We start from the raw sequence: 22361 nt of genomic DNA on the forward strand, positions 1-22361 counted from the left end.
CAAAACTACATGCTAACATAACACACATTCAAACACTAAGACTAAGATGTCAGGAATTTGTTTAAGCAAAATATATTTTTATTAGGAAATAGATTTCATTCGTTAGTCTCAACAGAAACGGCTCCCTGTTGCTCTAAGATGACAAGAAAGATTAAAATGAAGTGGATACAAGTATCATACATATCAAAGAGATGACAAAAAAAAAGGCATCTGCAGACAGTCACTGACAACGACCACCAAATCCACAGTCCTCTGGACAAAACCACAGTCCTGTGCCTTATTATGGGCACATGAGTAATCCTATCTACTTAATTGCATTTGCTAAAACATTTGCAGCTAAACATGAATGTAAGTGCCTGTAAAAATGAACTCAGAATATTTCTGAGAAACATCTATAAAAAAAAGTGCCTTTCAAAAGACACTGAGGAATCCGCTTTTATGATTTGTTAGATAATGAAAAATACCTAGTGTAGCTATCTAATCTGTTTATCTTGGAAAAGGGAATTATAATAAGAGAGAGATAAGGGAACATATAAATACACAAAGAAAAACTCCCCATTATGACAGAGAAATGTATTTTGTTTTTTGATTTTTCAAGCTCTCTAAAACATCAAAAATTAAAATTTTGGGAAGATCTGAGCAGGAAAACAACACAGATTTCATTTTTTTTTTAAAAAAAGGCCAAAAATATATCTTTCATGAAAATAACTGAAAAACAGCATCCCCTGGGATATATACATCTCTGAATAAAGATTTACTGTAGGATACCTGACCATGAGATTCTGTATCTATAGAAAGGGATCCTGCTGCAGTTCCTGCATTCTAATGTTGAAAATGTACTTTTTGGTACCACCTCTAATCTGTTTTGTTTCCAAACCAGGGCTCTGAACTGCTTAGTATCGAGCTACAAATAATAAATAAATTAAATACAAAGCAGGCTGAGATGCTGCTGTTAGTGTCCGTTCCCTCAATATAAGCATATTTAATGTAGTTTTATAAGATCTTAAGACAAATAATCAGGAATACCAGTTCCAGTTGTAACTCCAGAGATTTATGGGTCTAACCTGAAAGACTTCACCAGAATATAAGAAGACAGCCTACATCAATACCAATCCCTTTCTTTCTTAACAATTTATAGATAGTACCAGTCATTAAAAATACATTTTTAAACCAACTGTGAAATTAAAAGCATGCTTTCTGCAGAACGTGAAAATACTTTTATCTGTGATAAACATATCCACCTCTGTGTTAAAGCCTAGAAGTAACTCCTTTTTTCCTTTAAACCAAAACAAGCTTCACTCAGCGTTATACCACTGATGTAGCTGATGTTGTAGCCCTGGTTTAAGACTATTCCATTAGAAAACAGTATAACATCAAAGTAGCATTTGCACAATTTAATCTAACCAAGCTGCACAGCTTGCTTTGTGCCAGTGTAACATGCTGTATGTATTTGAGGTTTACACTGGTGGAGCAATGGTAACATGGCACTAGGAATAATTTCCAAATAAGCACTGGCAGATAAGACCTCAAATTAGTCACTCTGGCATTTCACATGTTGATGCATTCTACTATTTACAGCTATTTTCAGAAGAAAACGAGAGACAGTATGTGTCTTTAAAACAAGCTTGTTTACACCCACAATTATGTTGTTTCCTAAAACGGGAAGAAACAACAGCTTAAAGCAATGGGCTACAATACAAAAAGTAGATTTAAGTTACTCTAGTTTAAACACAGGCCAGTACTGATAGGAATCAGCCTTTTTCTCCCATGCAAGGGTTGCTTGAAGCAAGTTTCTTCAAAATAAGCCTTTCCATTTTCAACTGTTTTCTCTGTATATAGGCCAGTAAGACAGCATCCTATCACCCCATTTCTTTCTTACATAGGCCTGAATGTGATAACTCATCTCTCTTATTCTAATTCACTTATCTTCTAAGCTTATATTATCTCAGCTAACTTTCAAAAAAAGTAGCTTTGGGATGAAACATCTTGAAACATTGCTTTTTCTAGGGTTTCAACTGTCATATAACAGTTAAAAAGCAGATTCTATCTGAATTGTTAAGCTTCTCTGTAATTTTGAAAGAAGCTGGAGTATTTGCGCCGCAGCACAGAGCTTTGTTCTTGTCACCATGCTCCCTCTGTACTCGTGGGTGCACACCATCAGGGCCCATGGACTTGTCAATTCACTTAAATTTTCCTTGACTTGATGCTGTTCCATCAAAGGTACATCTTCCTTGCTCCGGCCTTTCAGCCTGGTCTCAGGGATCTAGGATACCTGAAGGCCAGTCTTGCCAGTAAACACTGAGGCAAAGGCAGCGTTCAGTATCTTGACCTTTTCACTGTCCCAGGTAGCCAGGTATGCTGTTTCTTTCCTTCAGAAGAGGGCCCATATTTTCCCTAGTCTTCCTTTTGTCACTTAAGTACTTGTAGAAGGCTCTTCTTCTTGCCCTTGATGTTCTTGACCAGATTCAATTTTCTCTGGGCTTTGGCTTTCCTAACCCATCCATTCAGGTCTCCTATCATTTTCGCCTGACTTCCTCTTTCTTGGGACATCATGCCTGAGCTTGGAGAAGGTGATTCTTGAACGTTAACCAGCTTTCCTGGGTCCCTTTTTGCTCCAGGGCAGTGTCCCATGGGCTCTACTAAGCAGACCTCTGAGGAGGCCAAAGTCTCTCTCCCAAAGTCCAGGTTTGTGAGCTCGCTGCCCTCAGGATCTCCAGTGGTGCCCAGTGCCAGGACAAGAGGCAACGGGCATAAACTGGAACCCAAGAGGTTCTGCCTGAACATCACAAAGCACTTTCTTAGCACGAGGGTGCTGGGGCCCTCCTTGGAGGTCTCCTCCTTGGGGTAGGGGTCTCCTCCCTGGAGGCCTTCAGAAGCCGCCTGGACGTGGTGCTGGGCACCCTGCTCTGGGTGGCCCTGCTGGAGCAGGGGCTGGGCCGGGGGCCGAGGGCTGGGCCCTCCCAACCATAACCATTCTGTGGTTCATTACCAGTAACTGTGTAGGACACCCAGATGATGGTCTACATTCAGAAGAAGCATACTTTGATTCATAAGCAGACCATTCAACTGAAGCCTAGGTCTTTGAGAAAAGGAGGCAGTATAGATTTCCTGGTTTTGACAAATTTAGTTTTTTTTTTTTAAAAAAAAAAAAATGTTAGTTTTAGTTACAGTCAAATTCTGCCAGGATTTAATAGGAATATTATTTTGTTTAATTTTAATCAAGATTAGTTACTCAGCTCAGTTTACAACACACTAGCACAAGCATTTGCATCACTGTAAAGGTGGTGCCCCATGGAAGGAGGTGGAGCTATTTCTTTTACTGATAGTGAAAGTAGTTGTGAAACTTGACTAAGCATCCGTGTTTGTTTGTTTTTATTGTTGTTCGCTTTTTAAATCAATGTAACTAAGGAGATCGATATAACTAAGGGTGAGAAAAATCTGAGATTGCTCAGCTTCAGTTTCCCATACCTATGTTCTAATTCTTCAAATTTTAACATTTCTTTTTCTAATATTAAAAGCTGCTTCATTTCTCCCTCAAACAATGGATAATTTTATTGGTTTATCTGCATATATTTTCATTAAGTATATAAAAACTTGATTGTGACTATCCTTAATGACTGAAGCACTTAAATATAAAAAAATATATACACACCTTTAAAAAATTAACACCTAGATTAGAGAACAACCCTGCAAAAAAAACTTAAATTATTTCAAATATAAAGACCATAACGTCTATTCCTCTTCTAAACACGCTGCTACTGAGTCAGAAAAGCCACGCTGGTTCCATCAGCAACATTTTTTACATATAAACACCATTGAGAACGCACGTCTGTGCTCTGCTGTGCACGTGTCTGACCTAATTCCCAAGGGACGTTTTGGTGCTGTGCACCCAGCCAGCTCGCTGGGCCACGTAAGACCCATTTAGTATAGTCAGTTTCTACCTTAGACCAAGGAATCTTATGCCCAGATTTTTAAAAATAAAAGGATCGCATTGTCATGCCTTCCTTCAGAGTGCCAGAATTACCATTAGAGACTACCTGAAGGCCGGTAGGCTATTACTAATTACTGCTGTATTTACCTCCACACTGCAGGCCAGTCATCTGGCCCAAGGACCATACTTGTCCCATTTAATAAGCTTTTGTCTGCAATGTGTCATCTCTTTCTGCTTCTGAAATCATTCAGAAACAGATACTGGATCCTACAGCATCCTAAGGTTTACCCAGTCCCCTGACTACTCGTGGATCTTAAAAGGGTGACGACAGAGCTTATCTGAAAAGACAGAACAGCATTCAGACTGTTTATGATTGACATAAATCTTCACAAAGGAACCGATGTCCTCAGGAACTTTGCTCTGTCAGACAAGCACCTTGTATCTTCATACTTGTAGGTGTATTTCACAGTCTTCCTCAGGAACTTTGCTCTCAATCAGACAACTAAGTACCTTGTGTATTCATACTTAGAGGTGCATTTCACAGCCTTTTTGAGATAAAGCTATTACAGTGAACAATCACTAGGTACTATAAATCTTTAAGTTTTTATTTCGATACATCACAGCTTTCAAGTTTATGGTATTATCTTCACACACCTGGGCAACAAGATTTTGTCTTAATCACCATATCACTGAAGATAAGATAAGCATATCTGAGACAGTTAAATTGCAATTCTACCAGGATTTCTTTACATACAGATATTAAAAATATCAGCAGAGATTACAGTAGCTAGAATAAATTTTATAACAGAAGAATATTCTTCATTTATTTAGTTTGCATTTTCTGCAATGTGGTTAGTTTATCCCTTCAAATTTTCTGTGAAAATTTGGCTTTGGAATACAAAGAATTAAAAAAAAAATAATCACGAATGTTAAAAAAAACACAGCACAAAATTCAGAACTAAGTGAATATCCCAAGGTACTTGGAAAAGTAAAGTAAAATGAATAAAATAGATTTCACATTCACTGCAGTTCTGTAAGTGGAAATAGTTTTCCCATGGGTGGTAACTTGATGTTTTCTAAAATTTCCTTAATATTTGGTAGTAGGCATTTCCACCTCTGAGGAGAGGCTGAAAGAGCTGGGACTGCTCTGCCTGGGGAAGAGGAGGCCCAGGCGGATCTCATCAGGGTCTGTCAGTACCTGAAGAGAGGTGCTGAGAGGACAGGGCCAAGAGGCAATGGGCACAAACTGGCACACAGGAGATTATGCCTGAACATCACAGAGCACTTTGTTAACATGAGGGTGTTGGGGCCCTGGCCCAGGCTGCCCAGAGAGGCACATTTACCTGTGTCTCTTGGAAAAGTACTGCGGCACACACCCCATATGGTACATAGCAAGTACAGAGCACAGACCCCTGAGCTCACTAGAAGCAGTACAGCCCCATTCAGTGCGGTGCCATCCTACAGCATGCACTTTTACTAAAGCTACATTTAGATCTGGTGAAATAAAATCCTTACATCAACAAAAACAGCTTGTCAGCTTCACCACACATCATTGAAACAAGAGCATGACCTGATCATTTCGAGCAATTCCAGACCAAGTTGTGTCTCCTGACTGACTCTGGTTTCTTCTCATTCCTTGCTACCCTTCACAGAAAAACAGCGTACAACCACTGTATGCATCCCATTGTCAAAGGGAGTTCAAGCATAAAAAGAAGTGTCCACTATTTTTAGAAGGTGAACATTGGATACAGCTAGATAATTGGAGTGGCATTACTTTAAATTTAAAGACCTCCTACTTTGCTACCTCCTGCTCTACTGGAAGAGTGGTGGTACCCAATTTCACAAGAATAGCACTTAGCTTGCCCTTGTACCCAATCCAGTAAGTCAAAACCAGCAAAATAATCAGTAAGTTATGCTTAAAATAAACAGAGTACTCTGGCCAAATGATACACTTCAAGGCTTGGCCTGCAGCAGCAGGTTAAAGAAGAGCAGCAGCTGGGCTCACCTGAAAGAGCCCAGTCCCACACCCAGTTGCCCGTCCCCGCGGTGCACTTCTGGACAGCTGCAGGCTGTGACTTTAACCCCACGGCTGAGGTGAGACCACACCGGCTGGAGTACAGCAGGACCTGACCCCTGTCTGGGTCACTGTTACAGATGCAGACTTACAGACAACAGAAATATTTTACTTTTGCAACTATTTTGCCTCAATGAAACTAAAAAAAAAAAAAAGTCAATCTTCTCACAGTCCCTATGTACCTTCAGCATCACTGGCCCTAGGACATCACAGTGCCAAGCACGTTTGTTTCTCTTTTCCTCTCTTTTCAGTTTTAGAGAACATCCATCCAAATATTGATAAGATTTCATACAATAAAAAAATAAACCAAGCCATTATGACAGTAAAAACCATACCAATTCTATAATGCAGAAAATTATTTGATATACAAAAACAAGAACAACTATCTGCAAATAAAAGAGTTGAATCACATGGCAGTGTATTCTGGTATTTATACGCTAGAAATTAAGACTGAAATAAAAATATAACTAAAAAGTTCTGGAACTTAAATATTGTATCTTCCCTCTTCCCTCCCAGTCGATCATCCATGTGATGCACTGTGTTGATAAACAGAAATAACTTAATTATACATTGATTGCTTATGATTTAATAAAAAAGTATTTGGGTTGTAAGTATATTGAAACTTCACCAACTTACATCTAAGTCTGAAAGACGCCCCACGCACATTCCCTCCTACATTCACACACTGATTTCAAAAAAACCCACCACATTACAAAGCATACTTTCAGCAACACAGTCTAAACCAAATGTACCATACTGTATAGAAAATTTAAATTCTATAGTAAGGCGCAACACTGCCTGAGGTATTCTGATTCACTGAAATAAATCCTGCAGTGTAGTTATACAAGATCTACGATATTTTTTTTAATTATGATCAATGTCACATCTTACATAACTGTTTTTAAAGTTCCATTCTCGTTTTTTAATAACCTAGGTTTTGATAAAGATGTTTTGGCAGGTAGAAAGGGGACAGTTGCAACCTCTGGCTCTTGAGAAACACCACAAGGCATATATGCAGAAGAATACTGGTATTCCTTCTGAAAATGAAGAGCAATTAAATAGTTTATTTTGACATTTAAATTGCCTTTCTTCAGAAACAGCCAATCATGAAAATAGATGAAGTGAGTCACGCCTCATACTGCTACTGTTTCAGCCTTCCACACATGAACGGTTCTTCATCGTACTGTCCATATTTAATGTTTGCTTCATAAGCTTCACAGTTAGAAATTATTTTCAAAGCAGAAAACTAGCTGGATGTCTACACTTAAAAATCCTATAGTGGCAAATTCTTTTAAGGAGAGGCAGCTTACATTAGTATATTTGTTAGATATTTATCTTTTCCTCATTCAAGCTGAAATTATTCCTGACATAGAACAAACAACACACGCACATGAAACAGTAGTTTTGCTCCTTTATTTGCTGCTACATTCAAATTTTGCACCAGAACACTGAGAACTGGGGTTCTGCTATTCCCTACCACAACAACATTTGCAGAGTCAAGGCAAGACCTTCAGTTCTGCAGATATGAACTCTGGGGAAACCCGCAGAGATGGGGATTAAGGAAAATAACTAAAAAATATAATTAAATTAAAAGTACATTTCATGTAAGATAAATCATTTATTTACAATAATACTGAAGAGTGAACTTGACAGAAACAATGAAAAACAGGACTTCACAAAAACCTCAGCAACCTTGAAAATGTAGTTCTTTCTAGCTTATCCTACTAGATCCATAGCTTAGTTCAGGTGCTCATAATATCAGCATGGATATATCTCTTAACTTTAACAAAATTACTAAGTACTTTGTACCCCCAGAGAAAATAGTAAACATAGAATAATGTTTAAATTAACTGCAGTAGCTGCAATGCAAGAATAAACTGTCAGTATCTCCCTGCCACAGGAGTAATTCAAGTAGTTGTCTTCAATTACCTTTCATACTGAAGAATTAAAAACAAAAAGGGGGGGAGGGAGGAGTTATAGTTTACAATCCAGGATTATACAACTTAAAGAGGTCATTAAGTTAAATAGGCCAAGAATTAAAAGTTATGGCTTATTGCCTAAATGGGCTGACTTTTACTGTTGGAGGAAGAGGCCTGAAAAGTTCACTAACAGAAACAGACTGTGCGTGTACACAGCTGGCACTAGAGAGGTTTTTTGTTACTCACTAAGCCCTCAGCTTCCAACACGGTATTTTTACCTGCTCTTCTCCATTTTCTTGCACTGTTAGAGGGAATAGATCTGTTCCTAAGGGGAGACTTCATGGTCATTCTATCAAAAAGGTTTAAAAAACCTGCAAAAGAAGCATTCAGAAGTCAAGAGTAATCATACAGTTGCGTATAAAAAGGGGCGGAAACAACATTAAGTAACTCAGCAATATCCTGTACCTACTTACTACAGCTTGTTCCACGTGTCTTCAGCTGCACATATCAGAAGTGTACCACAAAACATGCTCCGCTGTATACCAGCTGGTGGTAAAAGATTTAAAAATTAAAACCTGTGTCCTATACATGCAACAAATGACAACGCTCATCTCCCTGATCTTGCGCCCTGATCAGTGCTAACTGAAAATGGAGACCAGAACAAACCAGTTGCAGAAACCACAGGGAAAACCAGTTTAAAACTAGTTTCTGCATGAAATGGAATATTTTCATAGCATAGGCAAGCCAAACTGCATGTATACCCCTCAGCTGAGAACTTTGTTACTGTAAATTTATTTTTAAAAGAACAATCTCTTTGAAGATATGCACATACACACTACAATGAACTTACTGACGTAGCCCTTCATTTTCAACAAAAGAAAACCATGGAGGATCAATCAAGCTGTACAGCAGCAGCAAAGACAAGTAGACTAAGTTTTCCAAATTCACAGCTCGTTCAATAAAAATTAATTTCCAAGAAACACCCAAAGGTATTTCTCATCTACACCACTTCAGAGTAAACCTACACGGTTGAGACAGCCATATTTGATTTTTAATCAACATCTAAGCTACAAACTTTGGATAATTACATGTAACAGCAGTGACAGATATGTATAAAAAAAAAGAAAGATGTATTAGAACTTCAGAATAGTAATTGTAATTTTAGTTAAACTTTAAGCACCATTCAGAAGAAGTGTAGAACTTCACCGTTTTCTCTTTCGATTTACTTATTTATTCAATAACAGTAACAGTCAACACTGTTTGTTTAGAGATTGAAAAAAGAATAGAAGGCATATTTAGTAAAGATTAGTTTGTCTTCCTTCCTCATGGTTACAAGCCTTATTTCATGTTTGTATCTGACCTCCACTTCATTTCCTCCTGAAGAAAAGCATTAAAATGCTATGTTTGGATCAGTCACCCAAACTTTATCCTGCTTAATGCAGGATCCTGTTATTCTCCACTTTAAATGCAGACTAAAAGTCAGTACCCATGACTTAGAACAGTCAAGACAGAAAGCAACCGCTCGTTATCCAAGTCCTCAAGATTCAGAATTAAACACTTTGCCATAATGTTTCCTCACAATCACCCTCTTTATATCACATTAAGTCCATTCTAAACATTTAATTCTTCTCCAGCACAGGAGAAAAAAAAATACAGGCTTTTCATAAGCTGGAAACCAAGAAAAACATGTCTGATGACATGCAGTGCCAACACGGGAATAGAGCACAGAGCTTCCTGCACCGCGAACTGGTCGCTGATCCCTGTCTGCAACATCTGACCACCACCACCCTGCTAACAACATGAACACAGAAGCAACGGGGCAGTGCTGCACATTTCCAACAAAACCCCACCGTTTAGCTTGGGTGCACAGAAAACACAAAATGTGCAATTGGTGACCATCTGCAAATGATTGGACTTCGGCAAGTTGTTCTACATTAAATAAAATTAATGGAAGATAGAAATAATGAAAAAAAAAGTCATTTGCACACAGATTTTCTTCTCACATTTACCACCTCCCAGATCCTACAACAACTGAGGCAGAGACTGAACAGAAGGGCAAGTGGGTAACGAAAGCAATCCCCATCCCCTGATGGGAAAGAAAAGCTCAACACCAGGATATTTCACACAAGAAAAACAAGCCTACTCTCTTAGTAGCAGTAACCATAGCTCTTTTCTGTGTTCCTCTGCTAAGTCCGCACCACATAAGCAGCTGCTACTGATCGATACCATCCAATCAAATAAAATTTTGACCAAGTTCACAGAATCACCATCTTCCAAACACAGTTGGACCCCCTGCACATGCGGTGGTGGCCAAATGACCCCTTTAAGCATAGTACCTTACAACTTTGTTAGCAGATAATTAATTAATACAATGCTCTAAAGTAAGGACACAGGTGGCACATCACCTGCGCTAAGGAAGCGGAGACTTTGCTGGTTTGGAAGATGAACTCCTTCTGGCCTGAACTCCTCCTGTACAGCAAGCATTTCTGCAGTTTCAGCGCTGTAGCAAAACGTCACACACAGTAGGTACAGCTCTGGAACCAAGCACCACATCCAGCGCGCTGTTTACATAGCAAAAGACTCATTAAAATAAGTTTATTGCTAACAAAGGCTGCCAAAATAAACATAGTATTCTTGTTCTTAACCAGCATGATGTATCAGGAAAAAAGTATTTTGGGTAAATTTTTCACTGGAATTATTTGGTGCTTTTAGGAGTAGCAGTTTAAAACAACCTCTGAGTTCAGACAGCATCCCTCTCCCCACACCTATACTTATGGGCTAGTATATATATACACACTTAAAAAAAAATATGTGCGTATGAATTCTCCTATTCTTTCATTATATAAAACTCCATTACCAAGTTTCAACCCCTTTCATCCCTATAATCCATGTATAATTCCTCCGCAGTAGCAATGCAATACTGGTTATTTTTATAGATCAAACATTGGCAAGAAAGCATCAGTTGAGAGCCGCAGAGATTGTTTACTGTGGTAGCATCTTTTTTTCTTCAAATTAGGCAGCTTTTGGCATGGATAGCATCACTAGACAAATAGCCAAGTGCTTTGGCATTGCTCTGCCATTAGCTGAAACCTGAAATTTCATTTAACAAAATGGTTTTTAATCAGTATTTGCTGATTTGCAGAATCCCCAGTGGACACTGAGACTACTAAAATTTGGAGTGTTTTTTTTTTTGGAGGAAAATCAGAAAAGAATGGTGCTAGCTGTTACAAAGGCTGAACAACTAAAGGATACTAATGACCCACTCTGCAATCTGATCAATACAGGCAAAAATATTGGGAGCACATATCGTCCTAGTGAATGCACATCATATGTGTGGCATTAAAAGCAGAGCAAACTGGCTTTTTTTTCCCCTTTCTTAAGCTAAGCGAAATACTTTAATTCTGGTGTGTAATAATAAAAGAATACGTGCGTCAGAAAATAGAACTGTCCTTCTCCAGTTAAACTATATTGCTATATATAAATCCATCATCCAGGAACAAAGAACAAAAGGCAATTCTGTTTCTTTAAAGCTCATCTCTTCAACTCTACAGTAGATGTTCTGAAATTACAAATTAAAAATAGAAAGTTTCTAGAAAGAGTTAGAAGCTAAGAAAGAAATAACAGCACAAGAACTATAACAAACAAGGAAAAAAAATCTTCAGGAGCAGAAAAATGTTTGGCTTGTCCACTTACTGGGCAATGAATTTCAGTTCAGATCCTGATAGCTGCTACATTTTCAGCTCTTCACTGTGCTAGATGGTTAAAATTAACACAATAGATTTTTCTTACTCATCCAAAATTACGTGACAACAAGCTCAGGAAAGTGAGGTGACTTCAATATTAATTCCGAAATCCTCTGAAAGCTCCTAAAACCAAAATCCTGCAACAGGACAGATGCATGTCAGCCATGAAGACCTGGAGACCCTGTACAAAGAAAGCTCAGCTGAGCGATCTGCTAAGTTAATACTGCTGGTGTCATGTTGGTACTCATCCAGGTGATGAGACAGCTGCAGAGACATCTACTGAAAGGGTGACAGTCACAGCTGTACCTGTAACGTATTTTTCATCAGGAGCAACGCTCTAGGGTCTCAATGGCAAGGTTAAATTTTGCTGAATTCCTATTCCTGTTCAAACTGGCATAATTACAGCATTTACCAATCAATTTTATTTCAACAGAGAAACAAAAAGCCATTTTTTCCCCAGTTTTAAGGCATGTATATTCCAAGAAACTGAAGCACATCACTGCCAACCACCTCCCTGCTCTGCAGCATGCCACAAACATGCCCACAACCGGCACTGTGATCACTGTCTGACAGTGAGAACCGCTTCTCCTGACAGCTTGCACCACCACGGTTCAAGGCTGAAGCGTAACGCTAAAACCCCAGGGCTTGCACTGCACAAAACAGAAGGCAGCCGTGAGCTCCTTTCTCTCCCCAGCTGCCCTCGGCCGCAGCCTGCAGTGCGCGCACCCAGCAGGGAGGAGGCTGGTAAAGATTTATGGGAGCTGCTCGTTACCACCCCGAAATTCTGCACTCAAGTCCAGTACATGCTGAAGTCACACAGTGACATGGGGCAAGGAAAGGGAAGTCTGGATTAGTTTTGCACAGCCCACACTGACCTGTCTGCTCTCCTTCTGGAGAACATTCAGTCTTCAGATAATGCTTATCACCGCGCCCTTAAATAACACATATTCGATACTATATAAAACAGCTCCATTTGCATATGCTCTACGTACAGTACAGAAAAATAAAGAAGCACATGTATTTGAGAACTGTTAAGCTCTTCTTCAATGTAGCTGGCAGCTCAGAATCATTCAGTAGGACTGTATTTATAGTAGGGTTTCTTATAGATCACCCAAGGTCAAATGCCATTTAACACGATCATCAATGTGTACATGCAGTGCACATAAAAGCGTCACTTCACAGAATTAGTGGATGACACAAACTGGCAGAGGAGCATGTTACACGAGTACAGTAGTCTTACCAACCGACCTGCACAATCTAAACGTGATATACCAAAAAGGTTTTCATAACTGCTGCTGCAGGACCAAAAAGAATAAGACTGTATCACAGAGGTGTAACAAAAAGCTTATTTATCTTAGCATAGGCAACACAGGCTTTCAGCACATTACAATGAGAAAAAGTACAGTCACCAGATGTCTAAATAAGGTTGCAGAAACCACTTTCCTTTGTAGAGGTTCTTGCTTGAGCCTACAATGGCATTGTGCACACAGCTCTAGTGCTGCCGTTTTCATTTTCAACTCTTTATCAGACCAAAACCAGAAGAACCCACCAAGTGCAGCACAGTCTATGCATCTGAACCACCTTACTAAGTTCTCTATGGTAACCTTTTTTTTTTTTATTATTTTAATTTAGCAGGAAAAGGATGGCGATAAGCATGCCACATATTTCAATTTGCATATTTTAAAAATTCTGCCCTCACAAGTTAACTACCACGATAAACTATATGGTGAGCTCTGAACTGAGGCTGTGTGTCTTCTCCAAACAGAAATCTTATTCAATCACAAATGATTATGCTTAATACAGGAAAAAATAGCAAAGTATTAAGTCATATAATATAGCAATGGCCATATTAGAAAAACCTAATGGTCTCTCAGAGCCATGCAGGGTGGAGGAAAATCATCAGTTATCTGGCCTCACAGATGCTGCTGTTGAAGAAGCAGACGATGTGGAGAGGAAGGTACACAAAGAAAGCCTCCTCCTTCACAGCCACTGCATAAATTAGCTCCTGATAGGCAACGGAACTGATATCTAGAGAAAGACTGCTTATTACCTCTGCTGTTCACTTTGTTCAAATTTGCAGCATGTGTTGTAGATTAACAGTTACTTTTTTGCTTTTTACAGCTTCCCAGAAATAAAACACGCACACAAAACGCAGAATAGCAGCTGTTTATGACTTTTTACAGCGTAAGGAAATGAATTCCATTTTGAATTCCATTCCACATTTTTAGTTTTGGTTATGTTATTTTTGGAGGATGAAATAGTAGCATTCCAGCCAGTCTTTTTAAGACCTTTTCCCTGACTCTTAGTTTCTGTTGCTGTATTTCTACTTTTAAATGAAAACACATTTCCACTTAGGATAATTTACACTGAAAGTGAGCTGTTTACCAAACAAGTAAGTGTTGCAATTTGAATATGATTTTTTCACATTCGGATTGCAATCGTCAGCCTAACAAAATGCCGATACAAAGTTAATGTCAAATAGCATAAAGCAACAATACTAAAGCCCCAAAGGCTTTTACAGGAAATCCACTGCAAATTTCGTAAGGTCAATAAAATGCCTAACCAATTCATTATTTCATACACAGGCGTGCAGAACGCAAAACTAGGTAACTTGATTCATTAATGTTATATTTTCTCGCTGTTAATTATTTAAACAATACTTACAGAGAGGGTTCAGAGAATAAACTGATGGACTTTGCTACAAAAATATGCATTTACAATCCAGTTAGGATACCTCCACAGTTTGCTGATTTGTCCAATGTATTACATGAACTGTTTTACACTATAAAATTACAAGACAAATATTTTTTTTTAAAAAAAAAAAAAAAGGTGTTAAGCATCCTAGTTTTTACAATTAGAATTTATTTTCAGAAACATAAGCATTTTTTAGAGCATCTAATCCACGTCCAAGCCATGGGAGGCAAGAGCATAAAAGTAACACTTCATTGAGCATAAAAGCAGAGTGTGAAAAAGTCTGCTGGGGTTAAACGTTAACCTGATGCATTTTTCAGAACGACTGTACTATTTTTAAACTGCTCTTTTTTGGCCACAGGTCAAAGTTTTCCTAGCAAAATACCAATGCGAAAACGCTGGGAGCGAAGCCCAGAGGCAGCTCTTTGCTTTGGCCTAGGCTAGAACTTATCTGAATCTAGCTAGATATGTAGCGCTGTTTCCCACTCCCCTTCATTGACTGCTATGGGCAATATGCCTCGTTACGCCTCTGAATGTCTGAGAGGAATAATACAGCACTAAAGCCTTGAGAACGACATTTTTCAGATGTTATAGGAAATTCCTATATTCTCCACACAGCACAGGGATACATACTGTTCAGTCAGTTCCTGTATTTTTGGCCAAACAGAACTGAGTCATTTGAAAGAGTAAAAAAAAGAGGGAGAGAGAGGCTCAGTGTAAGTGCCTTGAGCAACTCTTGGAAAGGCTGGGATTCTTCCCCCCTTTTCTGTTCCTCTTCACTGGGACACACTGGAAATCTTGGGAAGGATTGGAAGTATCAGGCCTGAAGCTTCAGTTTAAGAATATAATATTAAAAATAAAGCGGGGCAGCTCTCACGGCCTTTTTCCAGGGTTGAGATGTTTTAAATGGGGAAACATAACTCCCTTCCCACTCCTTCCTGAGGGCACGGATTTCTTGCTAAAGGAAATTCAGTTTCACGCACTCACGCCGAAAAACGCGACTTGACACAGGAGACGGGGCCAAAGGCAGGAAAACGAAGGGGACCCCGCGGGACGCCGGGGCCGATAAAGGCTCCGTGAGGCAGGTCCCCTTCCCGAGGGCTGGTCCGGGCGGCGGGCGGCCGAGCCCGGCGCTTGCAGGCGGCGTTCCGGCGAGGTTTGGCAGCTCGCACAAAGCCAGGTACTCGCTCCGTGCACACACGGCGCTCGGGAGGCGCGAAAGGAAAGGGTGGGAGCGATGCTGGAAGCAAAGCCGCCTCCCTCCGCGGCTCTGGGCTTTCCACAGGCGTCTCCCCCCACGTTGCCCCGACCTTTAGCTTGCTGTGGAAGCACAGCGCGGTGACCCCCACCCCCTGCGCTGCCCTCCTCGGGGCCCCACGTCCCCCCTGGGCCGGGAAGGAGCCTTCCCCGTCCCCGCTCAGCCTCCCGCGGGATGCCGGAGCTCGTCCCTTCCTTCCTCCCCGCCTGCCGAGGCGCTGCCTTTGTTCCCCCCCCACCCCCCTCCCCGCCGCCATCCCCTCACCAGCAGGCTCTCCACGTTGACCGGCGAGCGCGGGTCGCGGATCATGGACTCCAGCTTCCTCTGGCGGCCCTCGAGCATCCCCGCCGCCGAGTCGGGGACGGGGGCCGCCGACATCTTCGCCGCCTGCTGCTGCGGCTGCTGCTGGCTCATCCTGCCGGGGCTCGCCCAGCGGCGGGACGCCTCCCCTCTCGCTGCCGGGGAGGAGGAAGAGGAGGAGGAGGAGACGGCAAGGGGTCGCGCCGGGGCCTAGTGCGGCGCGGTTGGGCCGCCCCGCGGCCGCCCGGCCATGAAGGAAGCCGGGAAGGGAAGGGAAAAGCGGGGCGGAGCGGCTCCCTTCCTCCCGCCGCTTAGCGCCGGGGCTGCCGCCCCTGATCCGCTCCCTCCGAGCCGCCCTCGCCGCTCAGTCCATGCTGAGGCAGCCGCCGCTGCCCCTTCGCCTTCTTCTCCTGCCGCCGCGCCCGCCCCCGGCCCGGCCCCGTGAGGCGGCCTCCATTACCCACAAGGCTCCGCTGTCGGCGGCCGCCTTGCTCGGGGCTCGCTCCCCGGCTCGGCCGGGCAGGGGGTTCCTCGTCGCTGTCCCTTGTCTCTCGGGGGGGCTCCCGGCGGGGGGACCCCGGGCCCGGAGGCTGTGGGGACGCGGGGATGGGGGTCAGAGCTTTTCGTGGGTGAGGGGTGTGAAGAGAAAAATGGGGGGGGGGAGGGTTGGGCTGAGGGGGTGAGGAGGAGGTGGGCTGCGGGGTGTGGTGGGGAACAGGCATGTAGTCCAAAACTTGGAAAAAATATGAAACCCTGAAGAATTAAAAGACTTTCGTGTGGATTCTGTCTCTGTGTGCTTACTGGTGTGGTGCACAGACCTACAGACAACAGGCAGAGCTCATTTCTTGCAAAGGGGGAAAGGGCCATGCTGTTCTGTGGGCTTGCTGATAGCTGGATGGCAGCGGGCTGATGTCAGAACAACGGGCAAATGCTTTGGCTTGAAAGGAAGAGGCGATGGATTCAAAGATAAGTAAATACATGACTCACTCATATGGCTTGGAGTGAGATCACGCCGTGCTGCGTTGTGAGTCAGGACCCTGAGCCCGGCAGCCCCCCGTTCCACGGGGATTCAGGTCTGGGTGCCTGGTAGCCCCAGCCTCAGCGCCAGGCTGCCTCGGGCCGTCGGCAGGGTCAAAGTCCCTGCATCACGTCTGTGAGAGTCAACGCTCCAAAAAGCCAAATCGGTGTTTAGGCATAGGGGCTCACGCTTCTTTCACTGAAAAACGTTCGGGAGTTTGGGTTTTCTGAAGGAATCAGTGAAAATATGCTTGGGAGATGCGCTTTTATTTGTATTGTAGGGCTGCCTCATCCCCAAAGCAGATTAGGACCCACTTGGCTGTAACGTGCACCCAAAAAAATCACATAATTTGCTCAATCAGTTTACGCGGAGACAAGATAAAAGGTGTAGGTCCGAGGGTTTCCACTAGGATTAGGACGTGGGTGCTGGTAGCATTGTGAAGTTACATGAGCTAGCACTTCAGCCCTTCAAAGTTCTAAATTACTTAAACATAATTTCTTCCCATATGGCCTACTTGTAAGTGAGTAGGCTAATTTCTTGTGAGCAGCAGAGCAGAAATGTGTTTTTTTGCCTTTTTTTTAAAGAGGAGATTTAAATAGATTGGGACAAAAGACCAAATGTGGGGAACATGTTTCCAGTGATCAACATGCTGGGTTTTGTTAATGTCAACAGGAATCTTTGGGGTGATTTCAGTGAGCTTTGAGTCAAGCACCAGATGATTTGAAGATACGTTTCCCATTGACTACTGTAGGCAAGCTGTGTTTCTTTCCTCATTTTTTTAATCTATAAGGTTTGTCAAAACTAATCTGTACTTTATCTAGCTCATATGATTTATGGACATTATTTAGGGCAGTGTTTAAATGACTGTAACAAAGAAATTCTTAAATAAGCGTAACAGCCCTTTTTGCATACAAAAAAAAAAAAAAAGCGATTGCAACTTCAAAAGTGAGTGTGTAGAAACAATCCCTTCTTGAAATGCTTGCCCAATAGATCTATTCCTCCAGCCTTCAGGACATAGTTGCTTACTGACGAAACAAGTTTTACTCTGTTAATGTTAGAGAGACAAATTTACAATGGCAGCATCAGCTGAATTCCTTTGTACGACACAAATCCTCAACAAAATCATCAGCTCAGTTCTAACAGCAAGATCTTTATTACTGGTTATAAATGATTAAGTGACAGAAAGAGCACTTTGAAAGTCAGAACCTGCTCTCAGTTTGTAGGCTTGGTATTTGGGAAAACACCATTTTAACATGTTAGTTGAGCAAATTGATACAGGCGTCCTAAAGGAAAAGTAACACCACCTTGTGTGGTGGTTTCTATCTTTTCTGCCTATGGTACCGTATATCTCATAGGATAACACCTATCCCATATAGCATTTAAGGAAGATCTGGCTTTATTTAGTCCACACACGGTGGTTCTGAAGTCTGCTGCAGTGAATTGTCAACTGTTACTTAACCATGTTTTGCAAGGCAAAGCCCAAGACTCCCAGGGTTCTCTGAAAGCAGATTGCAGCTGTAAGTATGTGGATCCACAGCTGGAGCCTTCTCTCTTTATATCTCTCCTCCCTGGGATGCCATTTAACTCTTTAGGTGTCTAAATCCATATTTAGGACACTTCTTATGTGTCCTGAAGCATTCATGAGTTTGCTGTTGACCATTTTCAGAACAGTCTGTGTTTTTAATTTGTAAGAAACTGGTAAACTGGACATTCATCAGCTTCAGAGCCTCGTGAAAAGCAATTTTTAATCCCCCAGCACAGCCCCTGTAGGAGTATCACACACTTTTAATCCACAGGGCTGTGGATTAGGAGTCACCAGCTTCAGATGTGAGGGTGGTTAAATGTTGGAATACGCTTCCTAGGGAGGTGGTTGATGCCCCATGCCTGTCAGTGTTCAGGAGGCATTTGGGTAATGCCCTCAATAATACGCTTTAAGTTTTGGTTATCTCTGAAGTAGTCAGGCAGTTGGATTCCATGATCTTTGAAGGTCCCTTCCAACTGAACTATTCCATTCCATTTCAGATTGTTCCTTCAGGGTACTTCCAGAGGGATCAGGGCTTCTCAGGAATTTGAATCTGGACCTCAGACATGCCTTACCTTTAGTTATTGCAAAAAAGGGGAAAGGAGACAAGCCACTCATTTGTGTATCAGCTTTAGGAGAAGGGGCTACTCTGTTCTTAGCACTTCCAGCTGACTTCTTAAGGCTTTTGTGAGTCTTCTTCCTAGGCTCCCGCTCTCTACCATCCATGCAGAGAGAGAGTAAAAGTACTGTGGAGGGGAGAGTAGATTCAGCTTATTGGTAAGGTGCCTAAAAATTAGATGTAACACTTCCTGGGGCCCCGCTCTCTGTTTGGGTTTTACATACGAATTGTCAATGATCTCATGTAATACCTCTGTAGAAACTGACTCTCATCACAGAATCAAAGAATGCTCTGGGCTGAAAAGGACTTTAGACCATCTTTAGATCATCTGGTGCATCTGCATGGGCAGGGACATCTTCCACTGGATCAGGTTGCCCAAAGCCCCATCCCACCCAACTTTGAACACTTCCAGGGATGGGGCATCCCCAGCTACTCTGGGCAACCTGTTCCAGTGCCTCACCACCCTCATCATTGTAACGACAGACTAAGAAGGACAGTAAAACAAATAGTCCAGCATGTACACGGTCTTTGAAATCTACCACGCCTAAGCTCTGTCAAACTGCTAGAGGCAAAGGTGTGCAGCTGTCAGCCCTCCCCTTTTGGGAGCCCAGGGCCCTGCTCTGACAGCTTGAACATCGCAGTCAGTCGTCGTGACGAAAATAGGGCAAGAGGGCATGTTTTAGGTAATGAGGTCTTGGGACTTTAGAGGTTACAGCTAAAGATTGTCATGCCGCCTCCAGAAAATGATCTACATTGTTTTCACAAGCATAACAGGTGCTTTATTTTTAGATTCATAGATATGAAATAGGGAAGGAAAGAAATATGCATTTGCTTTGTTTTAATTTATTTTTATTTTTCCTTTCTCACATGGTAGTGTTTAATCAGTCTAAGGATTAAAAATGTATTTCTTCTGGATTAAAAATAAAGCCTTTTTTCTTGATTTCAGGTTAATGAAAACAGATGGTAAGAGAGGTACATGACTATGTATCTGGGAAATGTAAGAGGACATGTTTTAAGGGAGTTGTAAAGTTAAATAGTCAGCCACAGTCATCGTTGTTGATTTTCTGATTCCACTGTTGTCTTGGTGCAAATATTTTAGTTATGCAAAGTACACACACAGAAAAAGCATTATTTTTTTATGTTCTTTCATTTATTTTGTGATACGGCCTCTGTTGAATTGCAACTAGCAGCTTTAAATACAAGCAGCTTTTCAAAACCGATGCATTTCCAAAGCAGCCCTCAGTAAGAATGACACTACCACATCAATCACTGGCACAGGCCAGCTATAAAATTACAAAACCACTCAGCCATCTGTATAATCAAATGCAAACCAAAGTAATCAAGCAAATGTTAAAGAAAATATCTTCGTTTTGTAAACTTTATAGGTGAAAGCCTACATCTACTGATTCTGATTGGGAAGAAATGTACGTCTCTGACAAATATGCCTTGTTATAGCTTTCCACTCTTTCAAACAGCATAGGCTGCTAGCAGATAAATGCAGAAATATTATTTGGTACTGTTTGCTGTCCAGAAGTCAGTGTCTAAATCACAAATACCAACAGATCAGGTAAAGGAGGTGTGAAAGAAAAGTAAAGTGGCTTTGTGAGGACTGGGTGTGTCCTGATAATGCAGGACATCGCCTCTGCCTCTCTGATTTCACACGTTACATAATTTTCCCTAGCTAACTAAGGTGGCTTTTGTTAATAAGGTAGTTTTGTAGTCTCTTAGATGCATTGGGAAGACCAAAGTGAAACTGTAAATCTAGGTTAATTGAAATGCTTACGTGGTGTTGATGTGCTAGATTCTGTGCTGTAGATCTCGGGAGGAAATATGTATGTAGTAAGCATAATTTGGAAAGTAAGGACAAAGTGACCTAAAGATTTCTTTTGCTGCTTTCTACATTTAGCCTAAAGTTTGGAGCTATACAGCCTGGAGACATGAGTCACAGCAGTTCAAGGGGCTGTGCTGATTTATGAAATCCTCCCTGCTGTGCTGTCAGTAGGCTGCTCACAGTACACTAGAGCTGAGAAGCATTTCTGCTACTCTAATTTCTGCTGCATGCATCATCTCTGGTGTGTCCCTTGCGTGACACATTGTAAAGGCTGCAAAATTGGAAGTGTGCACAGTGCAAAGTTGTGCACAGAAGTGCTGGCCATGGCTTCTCAAAGCTGTTTCATCTCACTTTTAATTCTGATGAGGAGACAAAGAAAATCAAGTCCTGCCACTTGCCTGCCTGTAATACTTACCTCTTCTAGTGAACGCATACCAATATGAATATAAGCATTTCTGGTAGTTTATTCTGGATTTCAGATCAATCATTTAAATATCTGCCTCCCAAAGTGGAACCCAAAGTCTAGAGTTGGGCAAATAGGCTGCTTATATAAAACAAGAGGCGAATCAGACAGTAAGCAAACTTAGCTAGACAGTAATTGAGAAGACTACATTTGGATTGCAGTCTTGGGTTTTGGTGTAAAATCCATTGTAGTCATGTAAATCCTTCCTCTGATCTGGCTTTTAGCCGTGAGTATGCAGCAATTGGCTTGGAGAGACAGTAAAACCCTGGGCAACAAACACTCCCAGCTATTAGGGTGAAATGCCAGTGGAAGATGACTCGTATATAAGAGGCTAAATAAAGATGAGTATTGCTGAGTTTTGTGTGCATCTCTGAATGCCCACATTATGTATCTCCATATTAGCACTGTCATTCCTAAGATCTGTTTTTCATCAGGACTTAGCTACTGTGAATTGTGGGGAAAACAAGCCAGTCTAGCTGATGCTGGGGGTAAACAACTACGGTTGCTGTGCCTGCTCCTGGGGAGCTTGCAGAGGCCATAAAATAGGAATAAAAACAGTCATGAGTGTACTAGTGAAGACATAGCTTTGCAGATAGGAGTTTACATGCTTGGAGAGATTGTGTCATTTTGTACTTAAACAACAGCAGAGTCAAGCAGAAAAGTCAACAGCATTGGGAAGGAGGGAAAGAAAAAAAGCATAACCAGCCACTTTAATTAATTTTCTTCCTAAAAATGCAGTTTTCTTATTTTTTAATTTTGTCCAACAAGAAGGACAGTTCCAGAAGAACTGGAACACTGCAATCAAGGGCTACGAGGGAGGGGGGAATCGCAAAGAGCTGCCTTTGAGAAACACCCACAAACAGGTTGAGAGCTTGTGGGTAAAACTTAAGGACTGGACCAATAAAGGACACCTTGTGGTTGGGGCCTACTACAGGTTGCCCAGTCAAGGGGAGCCTGTTGATGAGGCCTTGCTGCTTCAGATACAGGAAGCG

General features: G+C 41.7%; 1 protein-coding gene across 4 annotated transcripts in view; it reads right to left on the reverse strand.

Annotated features, from left to right (window-relative positions):
- Nucleotides 1–22361, reverse strand: part of ROCK2 (Rho associated coiled-coil containing protein kinase 2) — a 119231-nt gene that overhangs the window by 86637 nt on the left and 10233 nt on the right. For 2 of the 4 annotated variants that reach the window (XM_035323303.1, XM_035323301.1), the window contains exon 1: nucleotides 15881–16352. In XM_035323303.1, coding sequence (XP_035179194.1) covers nucleotides 15881–16030 — 150 coding nt within the window. In that variant the 5' untranslated portion in view covers nucleotides 16031–16352. Of the gene's footprint in view, nucleotides 1–15880; nucleotides 16353–20239; nucleotides 20243–22361 lie in introns of those variants that run through there. The other 2 variants (XM_035323302.1, XM_035323304.1) reach the window with 2 other exon arrangements.

Source organism: Oxyura jamaicensis, chromosome 3 (assembly GCF_011077185.1).
Source record: "Oxyura jamaicensis isolate SHBP4307 breed ruddy duck chromosome 3, BPBGC_Ojam_1.0, whole genome shotgun sequence".
Classification (NCBI taxonomy): domain Eukaryota; kingdom Metazoa; phylum Chordata; class Aves; order Anseriformes; family Anatidae; genus Oxyura; species Oxyura jamaicensis.